At 37.8% G+C, this 25,242-nt stretch overlaps 1 protein-coding gene across 1 annotated transcript in view; it reads left to right on the top strand.

Annotated features, from left to right (window-relative positions):
* The first annotated feature begins 545 nt into the window (after positions 1 to 545).
* LOC128231233 (5'-AMP-activated protein kinase subunit gamma-1-like) overlaps positions 546 to 25,242 on the top strand; it is a 247,073-nt gene continuing 222,376 nt past the window's right edge. Inside the window, exon 1 of the mRNA XM_052943836.1 lies at positions 546 to 675. Coding sequence (XP_052799796.1) covers positions 580 to 675 — 96 coding nt within the window. The 5' untranslated portion in view covers positions 546 to 579. The remainder of the gene's footprint in view (positions 676 to 25,242) is intronic.

Here is a 25,242-nt window from a genome sequence, read left to right as displayed (position 1 = left end):
ATACATTATGACCTGACACTGAAACAAACAATTATTCCGTATATCCTTATGACACACATTTCTTCACACAGCACACAAAAATAAGGTCTTCAAGGTCAGGCCATAAACTTGGTGATAAAGTCCCTTTAAGCATTTCATTTTTTTCATTTCAAAGAGTTGTCAAAGACCTTGTAGGTTAAGTCACCTGTACAGAGATAATATTTCAATTATCATATATGTTTATCATTAATACATCATAAATCTAGTTCACAGTTTACCATGATAGTGATGCACCAAGTTCATGATTTAAGAAAGTCCTCGTCATGGTATATTCCCTCTTATAACAAAGGGATTTTAATATCGTCATAATTCAATGCAAAAATAATTAACTTTTTAAAATTTGCATAAATAAGGGATTAAGGTTTGGTAACATATGATGTGCGAAGTAGAACACGCAGTTTTATAAAGTTACAGCTAGAGTGTGATACAGAGTGGAATCTGAAGAGTGTGTATTTGAAGCAAGTTCATTTTTGAGTGCAGTGGAGATTAGTTTGTTAATCTTTAATAAAAGGTGTGTGTTTTATTTGGATTACAATCGCCATGGGAACGCGAATGGAAATTCCGGACGACATCACAAGTCCGTCAAAAGCCTTGCAGATGAGACAGAAGCTGAAAATAAAGATACCCAGCCCTAAGGTAAGCTGTTTGTCCATTTATTTGCAATAGTTGACATTGATGTTGATCCATGTTATGATGCCTTAGAGAAGAAAGTCCTTTGGGTAAACCACAGAGAAGCATTACATATTTGAGCATTGACCTGCTTTTAAAAGCACATTTTTACTTGGCCCTGCATTTAGTTTGCCTACTGAAATAAAGCATGCAGCCAGAATCTCTTTTCAAAACGTTGTGATTTTAACCTTTTATTTAAGATTGAGATTTTCTACGCAATGCAACATTCAAAAAAGCGCTCTCCACCAAGCAGCCAAGATCTTGCCAAGGGGAATAACAAAGAGCTTTCTTGAAACCATTGCATGTTGCATAGAAATCTCTTACAGGGTGCTTTAGAGAAAATTGCTCAAGCAACTGCCCCAAATGATTGTTTATATCAAAAACAGCAATTTTTATGGCGTTGATTTCTGAATTTTTTTTCTTCCAATTCAACTCGAGACCTTTATTTAATGAAAGTGATGCTCCAGATGTTGATCCCAGGCAAAAATGCATATGTGATTTGCTCTCTTGCGCTATCTAACATTAAGAACTATGCAGCAATTTTTTGTATAAAAGCACTTTTCAGCTAGCAGAGATAACATCCAAACTGCTGTGTGTAAAGCTCTGTTATTTAACATGGGCCTCGGCATCACATATGTCATATTTAACTTTTCAGGGGTCTACACAAACTATATTTCCAAGGGATCCTGAATGGACACCACAAGTTGAAATAAACTGTCCCTTCCAGACAATTTGTCAATTTATCATGTCAGTTGCTTTGAAATTGTATGTGTTAGTAGGGACTTTTATGGCTGTTTTATAAGAACTTTACATGTCATTTTTTGGACCTTAGCTATCACCCTTGATTTTTCTGGTTTGATTTTCATGATGAGTACGCAGCCTTCAAAAGTGTCAAATATGCCTTAATCTCCCCCTGGAGACTGCATCGCAAGAGTTGATGAAACATGTTTTAAGTTCCTCTGTTTTCAAAAAATTGAAGGACTGTGATTGCCCTTTTGTGCCTTTGTTGTTGTCATCAATGTTGTCGTGACAAAAACATTGCTATAACTCAGACCATTGAAATATGCAACACAAACTTTGTGAACATCTTGCCAGAAACAATTGGCAAATGCATGAGGCCATCCCTCTGGTTTTAATAATTAATGAGTTATTTCCTTTGTTTGACTGAATGAAACATTCGCTCTGGTAACCTTCGCTCAAAGGCACAATTGTTAATTTTGGTTTCCAGCCTGATCTTGCCTTAACATCCAGTGTTTTTTATCTGACAAAATTTGGCCTATCAAAGGCAAATTTTGGAAAGTATGCCAAATTATACATGTACCGCACAATGTTATTTTAAAATCAAATACATCCACCCTTTTAAATAAAAAAAAAATATTTTGTGGAACTGGTTTTTTTCTGTGGCAGTGCAGAGATAAACAAGCAAAAAATAAATAAAATTCAAATAAAGATACTGTTTTTCCCTCTAGTGAATTGCTAGTTGAAATTATGTTGGATTTTTTGTTAGTATTTATGATGAAATATTATCTTGTATATTTGTGAGTGCTTCTTTGTTCCAAAAAAATATTAATTGTAATTTATGTAAATTTAAGCGGAAATGAGTCTAAAAAGTTTTAGTGTAATGTATTCTTAACGATGAACGAACCCCTCACTATATACTTCTACAGACATGCAATACGATTTCATCAAACATTACATAACATGTTGGTTTAAAGTAAACTATCGAAGGACCGCTATTTGTCTTCAGCTAGTATAGGTTGCTTCCCTTTAAATATTAGACTGTTCTGATCTTGGAGGTAAAGAAGTCCACCATCCTGTGTGTGACCCAAGATGTCATTAGTTTCACCATGGGGTTGTTTTCATGGTCTTAAATGGGCACAATATAGATTGATGTCAAAATTTATTATTTTTTAATTTTGAAGCATTTTTATGTTCAACTCATTTGAATCAATTATCACAACAAAATAAGGTATATGATTTGTGTGATATTCGTGATATTTTGGCTCTTTTTTAACTGGGGAAATTTGTCAGGTAACTTTTAACTGTACAACAATCATATGCATTTTGGTTTGATTTGATCATCAAAGTCAAATGAGAGAAATGAGTCTCACATTGGCATTTCCAAGTTTGTTGATGTCTGTGTTGGCATTTCCAAGCTTGTTGATGTCTGTGTTGGCTTTTCCAAGCTTGTTGATGTCTGTGTTGGCATTTCCAAGCTTGTTGGTGTCTGTGTTGGCATTTCCAAGCTTGCTGATGTCTGTGTTGGCATTTCCAAGCTAATTGATGTCTGTGTTGGCATTTCCAAGCTTGTTGATGTCTGTGTTGGCATTTCCAAGCATGTTGATGTCTGTGTTGGCTTCCGTGTTGGCATTTCCAAGTTTGTTGATGTCTGTGTTGGCAGTTGGCATTTCCAAGTGTGTGCCTGTGTTGGCATTTCCACTTGAACTGATGCATATGTTATAATATCCCAGTGTGTTGATGCATATGTTGGCATTTTCAAGTATACTGAGGCCTTTGTTGGCATTTCCATGTATACTGAGGCCTGTGTTGGCATTTCCAAGTATACTGAGCCTGTGTTGGCATAGGCCTGTGTTGGCATTTCCTAGTATGCTGAGGCCTGTGTTGGCATTTCCTAGAATATTGAGGCCTGTGTTAGCATTTCAACTTGAACTGATGCATATGTTGGCATTTCCAAGCTTACTGAGTCCTATGTTGGCATTTCCAAGTTTACTGAGTCCTATGTTGGCATTTTTAAGTGTACTGCGACCTATGTTGGCATTTTTAAGTGTACTGCCTCTGTTGGCATTTTTAAGTGTACTGAGGCCTATGTTGGCATTTTCAAGTGTACTCTCAGGCCTATGTTGGCATTTTCAAGTGTACTTAGGCCTGTGTGAATGTTTCCAAGTGCACTGAGACCTATGTTGATGTTTTTAATTGTATCAAGGCCTAAATACTGGCAGTTCCTGAATTGAGGCCTATGCTATTATCTTCTTTTCTTTACCAACTTTAGTGTTTAGTGTTTATAGGCATTAAAAATGACTAAATATGATCAGTTACAAGCTATTTATTAACTGCAGGTCTTTATGAGTTATGGTTCTTGAAATACTTATTTTGCCTTTTGTTTCAAAGCTTCACCAACATGGACTCTTAAGATCACAAAACTTGGGCATAGCATCAAGTCTGATTTGTGTAGAAAAGGAAGGGGTATTCAGTACTCAGGGGGAGGGTTGATGTGTGTGTTTGGGAGTAGGGCTGTTACAACCCTAAGTTTACAAGTCACTCTTTACAGGAAAAAAGTGATGATCATTTGACTTTGTAAATTGACCCAAATTGATCAGCATGATAAAATCAAGACAGATTTGGTAACAATCTAATGGAATATCTAATTGAACAGAACAGTCACATAAAAACAGAAGAGCAAATGATTAACTAGAATATTCTCTGAAACAAATAAGCCCATATAAACCCATATAAAAAGCCATTTGTAAGACAATGATCCAGTCCTTGATCAGCTGAACATGGGTTATATGTCTGTATGATCATCTGTAATGGTAGGTCCCAGTGACTTTCCAATTGGTCATGATACTGTCCCTAGCGATGTTTATAGATTTTGCAATTTACCGAGCAAGGAAACAATTGTATCACAATTGTGCTGTTAATGCTTAAATGTGCATGGAGTAATTCTAGATAGCTTGGAACATCTGATGAGAAGGCTAACAAAAGTGTATTTATTGATCTTTTTTGAATGATTATCTCAGTGTTATTGCTAGTAATCTGTCTGTCATAAACATGAGGACTTTGTCAAGGTTGCTTTGATGGGATATAAACAAACTCCTTGTCATCAAATGTTATCTCATAGGATTTGTGTATGAGTTCGTTGAATGGGAAAAGTATGTGTAAAGTTATAATGTACTATACTCAGATATTCAGAACTAACGTAGTGTAAAAGCCCGTTTTACCCAATGTTCATTAAGGAGGGATTTTCTATTCCGTTTTCTGATGTCTTCATTCTCCAAGAAAAAGTTTCTGTATCATTAGTGGCTTTTAGTGATGTTTTATTTATAAGTGAAAAGTCCTGGAATCATGTTGGAAATTATATGGAAAGTGTTTATTTTGGAGGTGAAAGATTTATACATAATGCTTTGAAACAATTTTATTAAAATATCAAATTGTAGAATTTAAAAAAAAATGATAGCAAGATCTGAAATGAGAATGCTTTGTATGAAGAAGTTTTCAAAATGATTACTCAAAGTTAATCAGAATTTTACATTTTATATAACAGATTAGAAATGAACTTGTATAGCAGATTACAACTGACCTTATATTGATTGGGATACATAATGAGTAATTTCTTAACTAAGATTTAATTTAATTAATGCACTTGTGCATCAAGATTAAGAGATGAATAAGCTATATTTTTTAATAGCAAGCATGAGTAATTATTGATTGGGATATGTATTGGGTAATGTCTTAACTTAGATTTAATTTAATTAATACAATATGAGATATCAATACTTGCTGTATTTTTTTTGTCACAGCAAGCATGCATTAAATGAAATGTTCTAAAATTCATTGGTAGAGTTACATAGTAAAACAGATTAAAAACTAAAAACAACATGACTGGTGTTATGTTGAGAGTAGATAGCTAAAGCTGCCAGTAGGTTTGGAATATAACTCTTTATTGGCAATGACATTTATATAACACAAACGGTTAAAGAGCCCCTGATTGACCAAGGCATCTCCTGACTGGATAAGAAATGAAGGCAACGAGACTAAAACAACCCCAGACTCACCAAGAGGCTTAAACAACTCCTGACTGACTAAGATACTAAAGCAACCCCAGACTGACTAAGAGACTAAAGCAACCAAAGACTGACTAAGATACTCAAGCAACCCCAGACTGACTAAGATACTAAAGCAACCCCAGACTGACTAAGATACTAAATCAACCCCAGACTGACTAAGATACTAAATCAACCCCAGACTGACTAAGAGACTAAAGCAACCAAAGACTGACTAAGATACTCAAGCAACCCCAGACTGACTAAGATACTCAAGCAACCCCAGACTGACTAAGATACTAAAGCAACCCCAGACTGACTAAGATACTAAAGCAACCCCAGACTGACTAAGATACTCAAGCAACCCCCAGACTGACTAAGATACTAAAGCAACCCCAGACTGACTAAGATACTAAATCAACCCCAGACTGACTAAGATACTAAAGCAACCCCAGACTGACTAAGATACTAAAGCAACCCCAGACTGACTAAGATACTCAAGCAACCCCAGACTGACTAAGATACTAAAGCAACCCCAGACTGACTAAGATACTAAAGCAACCCCAGACTGACTAAGAGACTAAAGCAACCCCAGACTGACCAAGAGGCTTAAACAACTCCTGACTGACCAAGAGGCTAAAGCAACCCCAGACTGACTAAGAGACTAAAGCAACCACCGACTGACTAAGATACTAAAGCAACCCCAGACTGACTAAGATACTAAAGCAACCCCAGACTGACTAAGAGACTAAAGCAACCCCAGACTGACTAAGATACTAAAGCAACCCCAGACTGACTAAGAGACTAAAGCAACCCCAGACTGACTAAGAGACTAAAGCAACCCCAGACTGACTAAGAGACTAAAGCAACCCCTGACTGACTAAGAGACTAAAGCAACCCCAGACTGACTAAGAGACTAAAGCAACCCCAGACTGACTAAGAGATTAAAGCAACCCTAGACTGATTAAGATACTAAAGCAACCCCAGACTGACTAAGAAACTAAAGCAACCCCTGACTGACCAAGGCTTCTCCTGACTGGATAAGAAATAAAGGCAAAGAGACTAAAACAACCCTTGACTGACTAAGAGACTAAAGCAACCCCTGACTGCCTAAGACACTAAAGCAACCCCTGACTGACTAAGAGCCTAAAGCAACCCCTGACTGACCAAGAGACTAAAGCAACCCCAGACTGACCAAGAGGCTAAAGCAACCCCTGACTGACCAAGAGGCTAAAGCAAACCCTGACTGGCCAAGAGGCTAAAGCAACCCCTGACTGCCTAAGACACTAAAGCAACCCCTGACTGACTAAGAGCCTAAAGCAACCCCTGACTGACCAAGAGCCTAAAGCAACCCCTGACTGACCAAGAGACTAAAGCAACCCCTGACAGACCAAGAGGCTAAAGCAAACTCTGACTGGCCAAGAGACTAAAGCAACCCCTGACTGCCTAAGACACTAAAGCAACCCCTGACTGACTAAGAGCCTAAAGCAACCCCTGACTGACCAAGAGCCTAAAGCAACCCCTGACAGACCAAGAGGCTAAAGCAAACCCTGACTGGCCAAGAGACTAAAGCAACCCCTGACTGCCTAAGACACTAAAGCAACCCATGACTGACTAAGAGCCTAAAGCAACCCCTGACTGACCAAGAGCCTAAAGCAACCCCTGACTGACCAAGAGACTAAAGCAACCCCTGACAGACCAAGAGACTAAAGCAACCCCTGACTGGCCAAGAGCCTAAAGCAACCCCTGACTGACCAAGAGACTAAAGCAACCCCTGACTGACCAAGAGCCTAAAGCAACCCCTGACTGACCAAGAGACTAAAGCAACCCCTGACAGACCAAGAGGCTAAAGCAAACCCTGACTGGCCAAGAGACTAAAGCAACCTCTGACTGGCCAAGAGGCTAAAGCAACCCCTGACAGACCAAGAGGCTAAAGCAACCCCTGACAGACCAAGAGACTAAAGCAACCTCTGACTGGCCAAGGGACTAAAGCAACCCCTGAATGTCCAAAAGGCTCAAGCAACCCCTGACTGACCAAGAGGCTAAAGCAACCCCTGACTGGCCAAGAGGCTAAAGCAACCCCAGACTGACAAAGACACTTAGGCAACTCCTGACTGGGCAAGAGGCTAAAGCAAACCCTTGACTGACAAAGAGGCTTAAGAAACCCCTGACTGGACAAGAGGTTAAAGCAATCCCTGACTAAAAAGAGGCTAAAGCAACCCATGACTGACCAAGCCACTAAAGCATCATCTTACAGACCTGTTTTGACATTCCCAAGTGTACTGAGGCCCTATGATGACATTTCCATGTGTACTGAGGCACTTTGTTGACATTTCCATGTGTACTGAGGCCCTTTGTTGGCATTTCCAAGTGTTGTAAGGCCCTATGGTGACATTTCCAAGTGTACTGAGGCCTATGTTGACATTTCCAAATGTACTGAGGCCCTATGTTGACATTTCCAAGTGTACTGAGGCCCTATGGTGACATTTCCAAGTTTTCTGAGGCCCTATGTTGACATTTCCAAGTTTTAAGGGCCCTATGGTGACATTTCCAAGTTTTCTGAGGCCCTATGTTGACATTTCCAAGTGTACTGAGGCCCTATGTTGACATTTCCAAGTGTACTGAGGCCCTATGGTGCCATTTCCAAGTTTTCTGAGGCCCTATGTTGGCAGTTCCATGTGTTCTGAGGCCCTATGGTGACATTTCCAAGTTTTCTGAGGCTCAATGTTGACATTTCCAAGTTTTCTGAGGCCCTATGATGACATTTCCTAGTTTTCTGAGGCCCTATGTTGACATTTCCAAGTGTACTGAGGCCCTTTGTTGACAATTTCTAGTGTACTGAGGCTCTGTTGACATTTCCAAGTTTTCTGTGGCCTATGTTGGCATTTCCAAGTGTTCTGATGCCCTATGTTGACATTTCAAAGATTTCTGAGGCCCTATGTTGACATATACAAGTGTACTGAGGCCCTTTGTTGACATTTTCTAGTGTACTGAGGCTCTGTTGACATTTCCAAGTTTTCTGTGGCACTATGTTGGCATTTCCATGTGTTCTGAGGCCCTATGTTGACATTTCAAAGATTTCTGAGGCCCTATGTTGACATATACAAGTGCACTGAGGCCCTTGTTAGCATTTCAAAGTAAGCTGAGGCTTATCCTGGCATTTTCAACTGTCCTGAAGCCTATGCTGTCATTTCCAAGTGTATTGAGGCACTTCTTGGAGTTTTGAGCCCTGACCCTTGGAAATGACACTGAACCCAGTTTCTTTTCATCTTGCATGTTGCAAGGTTGGCATGTTTTAATCTCACCATCCGTCATGTTTCACAAATGCACATAGCGAAATGGCGGTTGTCTTATGGATATTACTGTGTCATTTTAAGTATGATTTTGAAACCTTCTGGCACAGTTGTCAGGCACAAAATGGTGATATGTCACTTGTAAGATTTTATTCATGGTAAGAAATAGAACAAATTTTAAAGCAAACAGTATAGACCCCAAGTTTTATCGCTATGTGAATGACTTGGAGGTTTTTCCAATTTTTTTTACTGCCATCTTTAAATGTAAGAATCCTTTTGTGGGTGAAAAAAGCATTGTGTAAGAAGCTACGATCCAATAAAACTTCTTCTTCCTGTTAATTTCCCTCGGTAGCTTTATAAAATGAGTTTGCTCTTGTATTATTAAATTAATTCAAAATCTAGTTCAAATGCAGTTAAAAAGGAGAATTATATCTTGTCTTACATTTATCTGTTGCCTGCATAGCTCTGCAGACAGATTTGTCATCTGTGTAGTCAGGAGTGTAGCTAGACATACAACTGTACGTCTGGGCGGGTAAATCATCACTTGTTCCACAAATGGCAAGTGTAAAATAGTGAAATAAAAAATATCAATCGAAGGCTAAGGGAATATCTGGTTAATGTTTATGGCAATTTCACTGAATGCATGCTGACATTCAGAATCTTGTTGTAAAGGGTGAAATATTTTATGATATGCTCATATCTTTGCATAAAAAACAAGAGCTGTCTTTACTGTTGTTAAAAATACTGCAGATCACAAGTGTGTCCATTTAATATCCAGACAATAAAATAAATTTTAGTTAACAACGATCATGGTAATTACATTGTTAACTTTAACAAACTTCTGAGCAATTGACCCATTGTGTCAAGGTCATAGAATTGTAACAATTTGGCCTTAAATATAAGCATAAAAGATTATTTTCTAATGTTTACCAAATTTATTAACAATGTTTATACATATAAAAATATCAAAATAGGATCAATTTCCAGCTATATTACTTACTGCAGTAATTTAAAAGTTATCGTTCATAAATTACCTTTTTGGCCATGATCAACCTCTCTTATTTCAGCATTAATTGAATTTTGCATAGCCTTTGTTAAGCATTTCAGTAAATGCTTCTATTGTTGCTAAAAGAAGACTTAAAGCTGCACTCTCACAGATTTACCATTTTTACAACCTTTTTATTTTTATACCCCCACAAACGAAGTTTTGGGGGGTATATAGGAGTGAGCTTGTCGGTCGGTCGGTCTGTTGGTCGGTCTGTCGGTCTGTCAGTCGGTCGGTCTGTCGGTTTTCATGGTTTCCGGACAATAACTCATGAAAGGCTAGACAGATTTGAAAACTTTTCGGTACACAGGTGTAACATCAGAAGATACAGGTCAAGTTCGATATTGGGGCTGGTGGGGCCAAGGTCAAGGTCACTGTTACTAAAAATAGGAAAACGGTTTCCGGACGATAACTCATGAAAGGCTTGACAGATTTGAACAATTTTTGGTACACAGGTGTAACATCAGAAGATACAGGTCAAGTTCGATATTGGGGCTGGTGGGGCCAAGGTCAAGGTCATTGTTACTAAAAATAGAAAAACGGTTTCCGGACGATAACTCATGAAAGGCTTGACAGATTTGAACAATTTTTGGTACACAGGTGTAACATCAGAAGATACAGGTCAAGTTCGATATTGGGGCTGGTAAGGCCAAGGTCAAGGTCACTGTTACTAAAAATAGAAAAACGGTTTCCGGGCGATAACTCATGAAAGGCTAGACAGATTTGAACAATTTTTGGTACACAGGTGTAACATCAGAAGATACAGGTCAAGTTCGATATTGGGGCTGGTGGGGCCAAGGTCAAGGTCATTGTTACTAAAAATAGAAAAACGGTTTCCGGACGATAACTCATGAAAGGCTTGACAGATTTGAACAATTTTTGGTACACAGGTGTAACATCAGAAGATACAGGTCAAGTTCGATATTGGGGCTGGTGGGGCCAAGGTCAAGGTCACTGTTACTAAAAATAGAAAAACGGTTTCCGGACGATAACTCATGAAAGGCTAGACAGATTTGAACAATTTTTGGTACACAGGTGTAACATCAGAAGATACAGTTTGGTACACAGGTGTAACATCAGAAGATATATGTCACGTTCGATATTGGGGCTGGTGGGGCCAAGGTCAAGGTCACTGTTACTAAAAATAGAAAAACGGTTTCCAGACGATAACCCATGAAAGGCTTGACAGATTTGAACAATTTTTGGTACACAGGTGTAACATCAGAAGATACAGATAAAGTTCGATATTGGGGCTGGTGGGGCCAAAGTCAAGGTCACTGTTACTAAAAATAGAAAAACGGTTTCCGGATGATAACTCATGAAAGGCTTGACAGATTTGAACAATTTTTGGTACACAGGTGTAACATCAGAAGATACAGGTCAAGTTCGATATTGGGGCTGGTGGGGCCAAGGTCATGGTCACTGTTACTAAAAATAGAAAAACAGTTTCTGGACGATAACTCATGAAAGGCTTGACAGATTTGAACAATTTTTGGTACACAGGTGTAACATCAGAAGATACAGGTCAAGTTCGATATTGGGGCTGGTGGGGCCAAGGTCAAGGTCACTGTTACTAAAAAAAAACGGTTTACGGACGATAACTCATGAAAGGCTAGTTTTTCTCGTCAGCAGTGTAACTTCTAAATTACTCAACAGATTTAAATAAAACAATACATGCATGATAAAAGAAGATGCAGTGTGCAGTAACCTTGGAGTTATGGCCTCTTTTCAAAGGAATTGTTTGCCATTCCTGTGTCCAGGCGTCATTTGGGGGTATTCGTCACTCCTGTGACAGCTCTAGTTTGTCTTGGAAAGTGCAAATTTTTGCGTAAATATCTGCAAACCAATGATATAAGGTTGCTGACAAAAAATCAGATTGTAGATTTTCATATTTCCGTTCTTAAAAATTTATGTATATGGCTTAAACCTTTACTAATGGTTTCAGAAAAATGCTTAAAATATCATTTTTTGAACTTAAATATAAAAATCTGCGTTCTATTTTTTGTCAGCAGTCTTATATAACTGGTTTCCATGAATTTTTGCAAAAAATGGCACGTTCCAAGACAAAAAATAAAAAAGTTGTCAAAATGTGAGAGTGCAGCTTTAAATGCTATTATAGTTTAAACAGAAATGAGTTAAACAAGTTTTAGTGTAATGTATTTTAAACTGTGAACAGAACCCTCACTATTTAGGTCTACAGATATGAACTATGATTTTATCAAATGGTAATTTGAAGGACCACTATTTGACTTCAGCAAATTGCCAGCCTAGCATAGGTTACTTCCCTTTAAAAATTAATCTGTAATGCTGTCAGTGGTCTAGTGGTAAAGGTGTTCACCATTTGACCAGGACTTCATAAGTTTGAGCCACACCAGGGGATGTTTTTATGGTCTTCACACCAGTACAGACCATTCAACAGTCAGTGGTCCAGTGGTATAGGTATCTGCCTCTCACCCAAGAGGTCATGAGTTGAGCCACACCAGGGGATGTTTTCATAGTATTGATACCATTATAGACCAATTAACAGTGACTAGTCTAGTGGTAAAGGTGTCTGCCTCTCACCTAAGAGGTCATGAGTTGAGCCACACCAGGGGATGTTTTCATAGTATTGATACCATTATAGACCAATTAACAGTGACTAGTCTAGTGGTAAAGGTGTCTGCCTCTCACCCAAGAGGTCATGAGTTGGAGCTCCACCAGCGGATGTTTCCATAGTATTGACACCATTTTAGACCATTCAACAGTGACTAGTCTAGTGGTTAAGGTGTCTGCCTCTCACCTAAGAGGTCATGAGTTTGAGCCACACCAGGGGATGTTTTCTTGCTGTCTCAAATGGACACCAAAACAGACCAAGCAAACAGACTTATTTTATAAAAGTATAAAATTCTTACTTATTTTAAAAAAAACTAGCAGATTGTAGCCGAGACATGCAAGTGTTTTTGTTCGAGCCGTTTATTGATCCCTAATTAGTTGAAGCATCTTGATTAAAACATATTTTATTTCATATCATATGATCAGTTATATATCAAAGATAGGAAGCTTAGTAGACTTCATCTGTTGCTTATAGATTTTATGATCCACGGAATATATGATATAGCTATAAAGGTTGTGATACAAATGGGAAGGTTGTCATATGACTCCCTATTCTGTCATCCTGAACAAAACTATAGGTCTCATTTCCTAGCATATAAAATACTAAGTACAATGTTATGTAAATAGAAGTGTGAATGTTGCTTGAATATTTCCTGAGAACAAACCTCACCATTCTTGTGTTCACATCTATTTCTGCAAAATGCCTCCATCTTAAAGCTGCACTCTCACAGATTGAATGTTTTGACAACTTTTTAGCTCACCTTAGCTGTAGGCTGAGGGTAAGCTATTAGGTACGATGTTTGTCCTTTGTCCTTTGTCCATCGTCTGTCGTCCGTCCACACTTAGTTTGTTAACACTCTAGGGGTCACATTTTTGCCTCAATTGCCACTGAAACTTGGTCAGGATGTTTGTCCCAGTAATTACTCGGACGAGTTTGAATATGGGTCATTTGGGGTCAAAAACTAGGTCACAGAGCCCAAATATGGAAATACCTTGTAAACACTCTCGCGGAAACATTTTCAGCCCAAATATCCTTGAAATTTGTCAGAAAGGTTGTTTCAATGATTGCTAGCTCAGGTTCGAATATGGGTCATCTGGGGTCAAAAACTAGGTCACAGAGCCCAAATATGGAAATACCTTGTAAACACTCTCGAGGTAACATTTTCAGCCCAAATATCCTTGAAATATGGGTCATCTGGGGTCAAAAACTAGGTCACAGAGCCCAAATATGGAAATACCTTGTTAACACTTTAGAGGTAACATTTTCATACATCAGAGATGCCAAATCCCTGTTATCGCCCTGTTATCAACAAGTCTATAGCACAAAGTTTTACTGAGGTGAGCGATATAGGGCTGTCTTGTCCCTCTTGTTTATTTTTTGTCTTTGAACAAGCCATTTGTTTGCAAAAATCTATGGAAACAAGTGATATAAGACTGCTGACAAAAAAAACATTAAATCGCAGATTTTTAATCAGTTCAAAAATTAATGTCTTATGCAGTTTTCTTAAACCGTTAGCAACGGTTTAAGCCATAAAACATTAATTTTCGAACAGAAATATGCAAATCTGCTATATGATCTAATGTCAGCAATCTTTTATCATTGGTTGGCAGATATTTATGCAAAAATTTGCTCTTTCCAAGAAAAAAAATAAAATAGTTGTAAAAACGGTAAATCTGTGAGAGTGCAGCTTTAAAGATAAAGAGTGTAATATTATGAGGATGAGGCTGATTTAATTCAGTTTTATATCCGTCTTGTGCCGAATGTCTGGTTTCATTACAGCTTCAATTAGGTGATATCTGGAATAAAGTCTACTTTATATTTTGAGACTTCCGTTAAAGATAAGGTTTCAGCCACGTCCCTTTTTGGAAAGAGTCATTAAGTAAAAGCATATATCTAAAGAACAGGTTTATAGTACTTTTTGAGAACAAATTTTAAACATTTTTGGATTATTAGAATTACCAAGGTATGTTTGAATAATAATAAATTGTAAAAATAACAATTTCCAAGTGTGCTGAACCTTAAAATAATGATTTCATATCCTATTCTGATGCTTTGTTGGCATTTTTAAGTGTACTTCGGCCTATGTTGGTTTTTGAGGACTATGTTGGTATTTTCAAGTGCACTGAGGCCTATGTTGGTATTTGAGGCCTATGTTGGTATTTTCAAATGAACTGTTGACTATGTTGACATTTACAAGTGTATTTCAGCCTATGTTGGTATTTCAAAGTGCACTGAGGCCAACATTGGTATTTGATGCCTATGCTGGTATTTTCAAATGTACTGATGACTATGTTTTGAATTTTCAAGTGTACTGAGACCTATGTTGGCATTTTCAAGTGTACTAAGGCCTATGTTGGCATTTTCTAGTGAACTGAGGCCCATGTTGACATTTTCAAGTAAACTGAGGCCCATGTTGACATTTTCAAGTGCTCTTAGGCCTATGTTGGTATTTTCAAGTGTACTGAAGTTTATGTTGGCATTTCCAAATGTACTGAGGCACATGTTGACATTTTCAAGTGTACTTAAGCCTATTCTGGTATTTTCAAGTGTACTGAGGCCTATGTTGGCATTTCCAAGTATACTGAGGCCTATGTTGACATTTGCTAGTGTACTGAGGCCTATGTTGACATTTTCAAGTATCCTGAGGCACCTGTTGACATTTTTAAGTGTTATGAGGTATATGTTGGCATTTTCTAGTGTACTGAGGCCCATGTTGACATTTTCAAGTAAACTGAGTCCCATGTTAACATTTTCAAGAGTACTTAGGCCTATTTTGGTATTTTCAAGTAAACTGAGGCCCATGTTGACATTTTCAAGTGCTCTTAGGCCTATGTTGGTATTTTCAAGTGTACTGAAGTTTATGTTGGCATTTCCAAATGTACTGAGGCACATGTTGACATTTTCAAGTGTACTTAAGCCTATTCTGGTATTTTCAAGTGTACTGAGGCCTATGTTGGCATTTCCAAGTATACTGAGGCCTATGTTGACATTTGCTAGTGTACTGAGGCCTATGTTGACATTTTCAAGTATCCTGAGGCACCTGTTGACATTTTTAAGTGTTATGAGGTATATGTTGGCATTTTCTAGTGTACTGAGGCCCATGTTGACATTTTCAAGTAAACTGAGTCCCATGTTAACATTTTCAAGAGTACTTAGGCCTATTTTGGTATTTTCAAGTATACTGAGGCACATGTTGGCATTTTCAAGTGTACTTAGGCCAATGTTGGTAATTACAAGTGCACTGAGTTCTATGCTGACATTTTCAAGTGTACTGAGGCCTATGTTGACATCTTGAAGTGCACTGAGGCCCATGGAGACATTTACAAGTGTACTAAAGCCTATGTTGGCATTTTCAAGTCTACTGAGGCCTCTGTTGGCATTTCCAAGTGTACGTAGGCCCATGTTGGCATTTCCAAGTGTACTAAGGCCTATGTTGGCATTTTCAAGTATACTGAAGCCTATGTTGGTATTTTCAAGTGTATTTAGGCCTATGTTGGTATTTTCAAGTGTACTGAGGCCTATGTTGGCATTTTCAAGAGTACTAAGGCCTATGTTGGCATTTTCTAGTCTACTGAGGCTTATATTGACATTTTTAAGTGTACCGAGGCTTTTGTTGACATTTTCAAGTGAACTTAGGCCTATGTTGGCATTTTCAAGTGTACTGAGGCCTCTGTTGACATTTTCAAGTGTACTGAGGCCTATGTTGGCATTTTCTAGTGTACTGAGGCCTATATTGACATTTTCAAGCGTACTGAGGCCTATGTTGTCATTTCCAAGTATACTGAGGCCCATGTTGACATTTTCTAGTGTACTGAGGCCTATGTTGACATTTTCAAGTGTACGGAGGCCTATGTTGGCATTTTAAGTGTACTGAGGCCTGTGTTAACATTTCCAAGTGTACCGAGGCCCATGTTGACATTTTCTAGTGTACTGAGGCCTATATTGACATTTTCAAGCGTACTGAGGCCTATGTTGTCATTTCCAAGTATACTGAGGCACAGGTTGACATTTTCAAGTGTACTTAGGCCTATGTTGACATTTTCAAGTGTTCTGAGGCCTATGTTGGCATTTTCAAGTGTACTGAGGCTTATGTTGGCATCTTCAAGTGTACTGAGGCCTATGTTGGCTTTCATGTATACTGAGGACTATATTGGCATTTCCAAATATACTGAGGCCCATGTTGACATTTTCTTGTGTACTAGAGGCCTATGTTGACATTTTCAAGTGTACTGAGGGCTCTGGTGACATTTTCATGTGTACTGAGGCCTAAAGTGGCATTTTCAAGTAAACTGAGGCACATGTTGGCATTTCAAGTGTACTTAGGCTGATGTTGGTATTTTCAAGTGCACTGAGGCCTATGCTGACATTTTCAAGTGTACTGAGGCCTATATTGACATTTTGAAGTGCACTGAGGCCTCTGTTGGCATTAACAAGTGTACTAAAGCCTATGTTGGCATTTTCAAGTCTACTGAGGCCTCTGTTGGCATTTCCAAGTGTACTTAGGCCCATGTTGGCATTTCCAAGTGTACTAAGGCCTATTTTGGGATTTTCAAGTATACTGAGGCACATGTTGACATTTTCAAGTGTACTTAGGCCTTTGTTGGTATTTTCAAGTGTACTAAGGCCAATGTCGTCATTTTCAAGAGTACTGAGGCTTATGTTGGCATCTTCAAGTGTACTAAGGCCTATGTCGTCATTTTCAAGAGTACTGAGGCTTATGTTGGCATCTTCAAGTGTACTAAGGCCTATGTCGTCATTTTCAAGAGTACTGAGGCTTATGTTGGCATTTTCAAGTTTACTAAGGCCTATGTCGTCATTTTCAAGAGTACTGAGGCTTATGTTGACATTTTTAAGTGTACCGAGGCTTATGTTGACATTTTCAAATGTAAGTTAACTGCCTATGCTGACATTTTCAAGTGTACTGAGGCCTATGTTGACATTTTGAAGTACACTGAGGCCCATGGGGACATTTACAAGTGTACTAAAGCCTATGTTGGCATTTTCAAGTGTACTGAGGCCTCTGTTGGCATTTCCAAGTGTACTTAGGCCCATGTTGGCATTTCCAAGTGTACTAAGGCCTGTGTTGGCATTTCCAAGTGTACTGAGGCCTCTGTTGGCATTTCCAAGTGTACTTAGGCCCATGTTGGCATTTCCAAGTGTACTTAGGCCCATGTTGGCATTTCCAAGTGTACTAAGGCCTGTGTTGGCATTTTCAAGTATACTGAGGCACATGTTGACATTTTCAAGTGTACTTAGGCCTTTGTTGGTATTTTCAAGTGTACTAAGGCCTATGTCATCATTTTCAAGAGTACTGAGGCTTATGTTGACATTTTTAAGTGTACCGAGGCCTATGTTGGCATTTTCTAGTGTACTGAGGCTTATGTTGACATTTTCTAGTGTACTGAGGCTTATGTTGACATTTTTAAGTGTACCGAGGCTTATGTTGACATTTTTAAGTATACTGAGGCACATGTTGACATTTTCAAGTGTACTTAGGCCTTTGTTGGTATTTTCAAGTGTACTAAGGCCTATGTCGTCATTTTCAAGAGTACTGAGGCTTATGTTGACATTTTTAAGTGTACCGAGGCCTATGTTGGCATTTTCTAGTGTACTGAGGCTTATGTTGACATTTTCTAGTGTACTGAGGCTTATGTTGACATTTTTAAGTGTACCGAGGCTTATGTTGACATTTTCAAATGTAAGTTAACTGCCTATGCTGACATTTTCAAGTGTACTGAGGCCTATGTTGACATTTTCAAGTGTACTGAGGCCTCTGTTGGCATTTCCAAGTGTACTTACGCCCATGTTGGCATTTCCAAGTGTACTAAGGCCTGTGTTGGCATTTTCAAGTGTACTGAGGCCTCTGTTGGCATTTCCAAGTGTACTTAGGCCCATGTTGGCATTTCCAAGTGTACTTAGGCCCATGTTGGCATTTCCAAGTGTACTAAGGCCTGTGTTGGCATTTTCAAGTATACTGAGGCACATGTTGACATTTTCAAGCGTACTTAGGCCTTTGTTGGTATTTTCAAGTGTACTGAGGCCTATGTTGGCTTTTCAAGAGTACTGAGGCTTATGTTGGCATCTTCAAGGGTATTGAAGCCTATGTTGGAATTTTCTAGTGTACTGAGGCTTATGTTGACATTTTTAAGTGTACTGAGGCTTATGTTGACATTTTCAAGTGTAAGTTAACTTAGGCCTATGTTGACATTTTCAAGTGTACTGAGGCCTCTGTTGGCAATTCCAAGTGTACTGAGGCCTATTTTGGCATTACCAAGTGCACTTAGGCCTATTTTGAAAATTTCAAGAAAATTGAGGCCTATGATGGCATTTCAAATCACACTGAGGCCTATTTTAATATTGTTAATGTGCTGAGGTCTATGTTGACGTTTTCTAGTGCACTGAGGCCTATTTTGATGTATTCTAGTTGAGTGAAGCCTATCTTGATACTTTCTATTTCAGTGAGGCCTATGTTGACATTTCTAATGCACTGAGGCCTATCTTGACATTTCCAATGGCACTGAGGCCTATATTTACATTTTCTAGTGCACTGATGCAAATGTTGACATTTACTTTCATTCTGAGGTCCATGTTGACATATTTTAGGTCACTGAGGCCTATATTAGCATTTTCTAGTGTACCGAGGCCTATGTTGACATTTTCTTGTGTATTGAGGTGATAGGCCACTAAGAGTTGTAGCCATATTTGATTGTCAAAATTGACTGGCATGATAAAATCTATGACAGATTGGGTAGCAATCTGATGGAATATCTGCAAATGAACAATCTATCAATAAGAACTGAAAACAGTCACATAAAAACAAGAAAGAGCAACTGATCAACCAGTCTATTCTCTGAAACAAATAAGCCCATATAAAAAGCCATTTGTAAGACAATGATCCAGTCCTTGATCAGCTGAGCATCGGTTATTTGTCTGTATGATCATCTGAAATTGTAGGTCCCAGTGACTTTCAAATTGGTCTTAATATTGTCCCTAGCGATGTTTATAGATTCTGCAATTTACCGAGCAAGGAAACAATTGTATCACAAAAGTGCCATGAACGTTTAGAAGTGTGCATGGAGTAATTCTAGATATCTTGGAACATCTGATGAGAAGGCTAACAAAAGTGTATTTATTGATCTTTTCTGGGTGATTATCTCTTGTTATTGCTGTCATTCATAAAAATGATGGCTTCGTCAAGGGTGTTTTGATGGGATATAAACATAATCCTTTTTGTCATTAAATGTGTTTTCAGCTGGTTTTGCGTAAGGGTTGTTTAAATGCTTAAAAGATGTGTGATGTTGAAATAAACTTTTCCCAGAAAAATCAGAACTATTGTGGTGTTAAAAAGTTTTTCTCCAATTTTGTTCATTAAAGAGAGATTTATTTTTCCATTTTCTGATGTCTTCATTCTCCAAGAAAAAGTTTCAGTATCATTAGTGGCTTTTAGTGATGTTTTATTTATAAGTGAAAAGTCCTAGAATCATGTTGGAAATTATATGGAAAGTGTTTATTTTGGAGGTGAAAGTTTATACATATTGCTTTGAAACAATTTTATTAAAATAAAATAGCATGAATTGTAGAACTATGAAAAATGATAGCAAGATCTGAAATGAGAAATGCTTTGTATGTAGAGGTTATAAAAATGATAACTCAGAATTTTACATTTGATTAACATGTAGCAGATTACAACTGTACTTATATTGATTGGAATACTTATTAAGTAAAAATCACTGATTGTCTCGTAATTAAAGATTTAGGTTAATTGATATACTTACTTGTGCCTTAGTGCCTCAAATATTTGGAAACAATAATACCTACGATATTTTTTGTCACAGCAAGCATGCATAACATGAAATGTTCTGAATTACAAAACTCGAAAATATGCCAGAAATTAGTAGCTAAGATGCTATTTTTGACTAGAGGTTTAGAGTGATAACTCTGTATTGGTAATGACACTGAGATTCCACTAAGACGATAGAAACTCCTGATTGACTAAGGGGTTCAGGCAACTCCTAACTGGCCAATACTCTAAGAATCTAAGGCAACCCCTGACTGGCCAAGTATCTAAGTCAACCCCAGACTGGTCAAGAGGCTTAACCAACCCATGCCTGACTAAAATGCTAAGACAACACCTGACTGCACAAGAGGCTTAGTCAACCCCTGCTGGACTGAAAGATTAAGGCAACCCCTGTCTGACCAAGAGGCTAGGGCTGCACCTTACTAGCCAAGAGGGTAGGGAACACCATACCAGCAAATATAGGCTAAGGGGTTTCTTGACTGGCCAAGAGGCAAAGGAAGCCCTTTACTGACCAAAAGGCTATGGCAGTTCTGACTGGCCAAGAGACTAAGGCAATCTCTGAAAGGCAGCCCATGACTGGCACACCCCCTGAGTGCCCAGGAGGAAAAGGCAGCCTCTGACTTGCAGAAAGACTACTTAAGGCAATTCTGACTGGCAAAAAGGCTAAGGCAACCCCTGACTGGCCAAGAGGTAAAGACACCCCATGACTAGCACACCCCCTGAGTACCCAAGAGGAATAGGCAGCCTCTGACTTGCCGAAAGGCTAAGGCAGTTCTGACTGGCAAAGTAGCTAAGGCAACCCCTGACTGGCTAAGAGGTAAAGGCAGCCCATGACTAGCACAATCCCTGACTGACCAAGAAGCAAAAGCAGCCCCTGACTGCCCAAGGGGCTAAGGTATTATCTGATTATGAGACTAAGGCACTCCATGACTGACCATGATGCAAAGGCAACCCCTGACTGGCCAAATGGCCAAGGCAGTTATGACTGGCAAAGAGGCAAAGGCAGACACCGTGACTGGTCAAATGGCCAAGGCAGTTCTGACTGGCATAGAGACTAAGGCTGGCCCTGACTGGTCAAAATGGTCAAGGCAGTTCTGACTGGCAAAGAGGAAACTGGCAACCCCTTACTAATCAAGAATCTAAGACAAACCCTGACAAGTCGAGAATCTAAGGTAACCCCTGAAAGGCCAAGAGGCAAAGTTAGCCCCTGACTAGCGCAATCCCTGACTGGCCAAGAGACAATGCATACTCTGACTGTCCAACTCCTGCCTTGCTTAAAGGCTAAGGCAATTGGACTTAGGCAACTGGCTTAGGCAACCCCTGACTGGCCAAGAGGCTTAGTCATTCCCTGTCTGACTCAAAGGGTAAGGCACCCCATCTGACCAAGAGGCTTAGGCAACCCCTAACTAGCAGTGGGGCTATAGTAAACCCTGACTGGTTAAGAGGGTGAGTTAATTGTGTGGCGCCCTTGTTTTATGCATAATGTTTCAATAAACCTTGTTATAAAATCATTTGCCATAAAAGAGCTGCCATTTTTTTGGCAACTATGCTGTATATTTCTGATGCAGAAAATCTAAAAATAAAAAAAGGATCGGAATTAGATGAATTCCTTGTAAAAGTCAAAGATAGATAGTGCATAATCAGATTATTGTTTCCATAGAATGAATATTTGAAAGTTCATCGATGTTTGATTAGCCCTGCTTACATTATCGCTGATTTTCTGATAATCCCAGGATAATTATAATGAGGAATAAAGCTGAGATTGTTTCTTTCCTTGATAATTAAAACAGTAACACCACACACCGTTTAAAAAAAGAGGAATGTTTCTCAGTTTTCAATGTTTGTTTATTTCAGATTGATTTTAGCCAAAGGTTCTTTTGTAATGAATTCCTCATTGTAGCATCCATAATAAGGTGCTTAAAATTATTGTTTGTTTCAATTACCACTTATATTAAAGGGACTGTACACCAGATTTGCACCATTTTTGTTTGTTTCTATAACTAATCTATGGACAATTATTTAATAAAATGTTTTATTCTTTGATATCATAATTGTAAAAAAAATACCAAAATTAAAAAAAAAAAATCGAGTCAGAAACTGGGTTCGAACTGGGGTTGCCAAAATTGCAGGCCAGTGTTGTATCCACTGTGCTACGAAGGCTAACCCTGAACAGATGGAATATTTAAGCTATATACCTAACTTGGTATTATCACGTGATAACATCGACTAGCCAATCACGCATAAGGAATGAATTCTACTAGGTAGACATACATAGTAATCTTTTTTAATGGAAAAATAAGAAAAAACTGCAAAAAATTAATTAATTGTAAACTATGTGGTACTTCAGTTAGTAAGTTCCAATGCATTGAACACATCGATACCAAGTTTGTCAGTTTTCGACAATTTTTTTTTATTTTCGCTATTTCATCATACAGAGTACAGCCCCTTTAATGAGGCCAAACCTATAATTTCCCCCTTGATTATAATGTTAATTTATGAAATTAATTACACATAAAAAATCTACAAAACAACAGGGTAATATAAAATTTATCAAGAATATAATATAAATAATTCTATTTAGCCAGAATATCACATAGACTGCTTGACTTTGAGATGATTTCTTAGAGACATATTGTACACATAACAACATTGGCGTTAACATATTGAGAAATGTCTCCGAAAGATATGGCAGTAAATCCCAAATCAAATTGATGATGCAAAGAGAGACATAGTGGGATAAATTCTGAATCAAATTTTCTGTGACACTGAATGAAAAAATCCCAATGCATGGGAATAAAATCAATAAATCTGTTTGAATATACATGTAGAAGTACTTTTGTATACAATGTGTGTACATAACACATGATAAATTGTGTCATAAAAGCTGCAGCAGAAGACAATATTCTGCTTTCAATGAAGACTTTAATCAAAGATAACTATTATTTTACTATTAAACTCAGGTAATAAATAAACGGGACTCTTTAAGCAGCATAGACTGCCCTTTGTTTCGTTTAAAATGGTGAAGAAAAAAGTAAAGTATTCTGTTTTAATCATCATTTGAAGCAAATTGTTGCCTTCCAACATAGCATTTATGACGTAATTTATCACATGGTATACACACACTGGTATAATTATGTAAGTAAAAACCTCAGGACATGACTAAATTTCTCTTTTAACAATATACCTTAATTTCTTGTCTACATGCGAAGTAGTCTTAGACATTTTTGCTAGTATGGATTCATATATCTTGATTTGAATATTTTTGAATAAGGCCATCCTCAAAATATTTTTGTTTCTAGTTGCCAGTCTGACTTACATACATGCCATATTTCTGAGAGGCTTCCCAGATTTTGGTCTGAATTCCAGAGGATTTTGATATTACACCAGGGGATTTTTAGCAGCAAAATTTAGCCTAATATCAACATTTATAATATTTATCTTAAAATACAGAATCACACTCTAATTACAACAGTTTTTGGACTTAGTCAATATGGTCTTTGATTGAACAAAAAAGCTTCAAATTGTGTGTTTAATGAATTTCATACTCATAATATTATGGGTGCTTTGCACTGTCAATCTTGAGCTTTTTAAAAAATAAAAGAATAAAATAAAAATAATTCCTAGGGACAATTGGACCCCCAGATGGGTCGGAATTCCGAGGGATTTTTTTCACACGCCAAGGGATATGGCATGTATGGACTCAAAAACAATGCCTTGAATGTTATTTTCACCAATGGCTTAAATTGTACAGCATATTGATATCTTGTTTAGTATCACTCAGTCATTTGAACATGATAATTCTAAAGCCTTAATTTCAGACCATATAATGATAAAAGTATTGGTCACTTGCCATTTGTACATAAAATTTTTTTGCCGTATTGTCATAGCATTGAGCTACAAAAACTTGAAACTTGGTCATAACTCAAAAACCTTTCAAGATATTCAGAGGCAATGTGTACATGTACAGCAAAGGCCCATAACTCTGACTTGAATAATTAAAAAAAAATATATATATACATTGTGGCAGGATATTTTTGTAACTTTTCACTAAGAACAATTTTTTTTCCAATTATCATGGATAAGGTAAAGTTTCAATGCAACTCACTTTCTAGATAGGAAATATTTTGTCAATTAATCCTTTTTGGATCAGTCTATAGATTCAATGTGATGAAAATATCCCACTGGATTAAAAGCAAGAAGCTCAGTCTCTTGTTGTTTTTGAAAAAAAAAACAATTGTTCAATCATAAAAAAAAATATCCAACATTCTAGCGTAAATATCCTACTAAACGCGTATGACCCAATAGACAGGCAGGGGATCTTTTCGTGGTTCTATTTTCTGATCATGTCACTTGAGCTGTGTTAACCTTAATTCTTGCATTAAAAAAAAAATGCTCTTTTCCCATAAAAAGCAAAGAATTGGCCCAATTTGTTTATAGCGCACGGACTCAGGCTGCTGATGTCATGCATCATAATAAACCCATACCCTATCTATAATTGAGGTTAACCACCACCTACGTTAATAAATGAGCTAAACATTTCTCATTCTATTCTGTAGCAAATACTGATTGCTGATTGGTTAGTCACAGTCTTTCCACTCTGCTGACCATCTTAATGATGACCACTGGTGGTGACAAGCGTAGACAATACTTATGACTCTCTTCATGGCAGATCATCAAATTTAGTGGATCTTAAAAAATGTTTGCTGAATTGGTAAAAATTGGTTCTTATTAAATGCACAGGGTTTTTAAAGCCATGCTCACAGTGCATCTAAAAGGAAATTTACGGTATTTACTAAGTGAAAAATGTCATGGTCAGACCAAAGCAGACAAACATTTCTGTAATGATGGCCTAGAAGATGGATAGAATCATTTCCATATGTTTGACACACTATTAGTTATGGTGCATAACATAGCACCAAAGGCAATTGATCTCATGATTTGATTATAGAATTATTGTCTGTGTGCATTTCTTACTACCTTTCTGCCTGTGGTTAAGTAACACAAATTCAGTAGATCACATTAGG

Source organism: Mya arenaria, chromosome 1 (genome assembly GCF_026914265.1).
Source record: "Mya arenaria isolate MELC-2E11 chromosome 1, ASM2691426v1".
Lineage (NCBI taxonomy): Eukaryota > Metazoa > Mollusca > Bivalvia > Myida > Myidae > Mya > Mya arenaria.
This window is presented reverse-complemented; position numbering and strand designations above follow the sequence as displayed.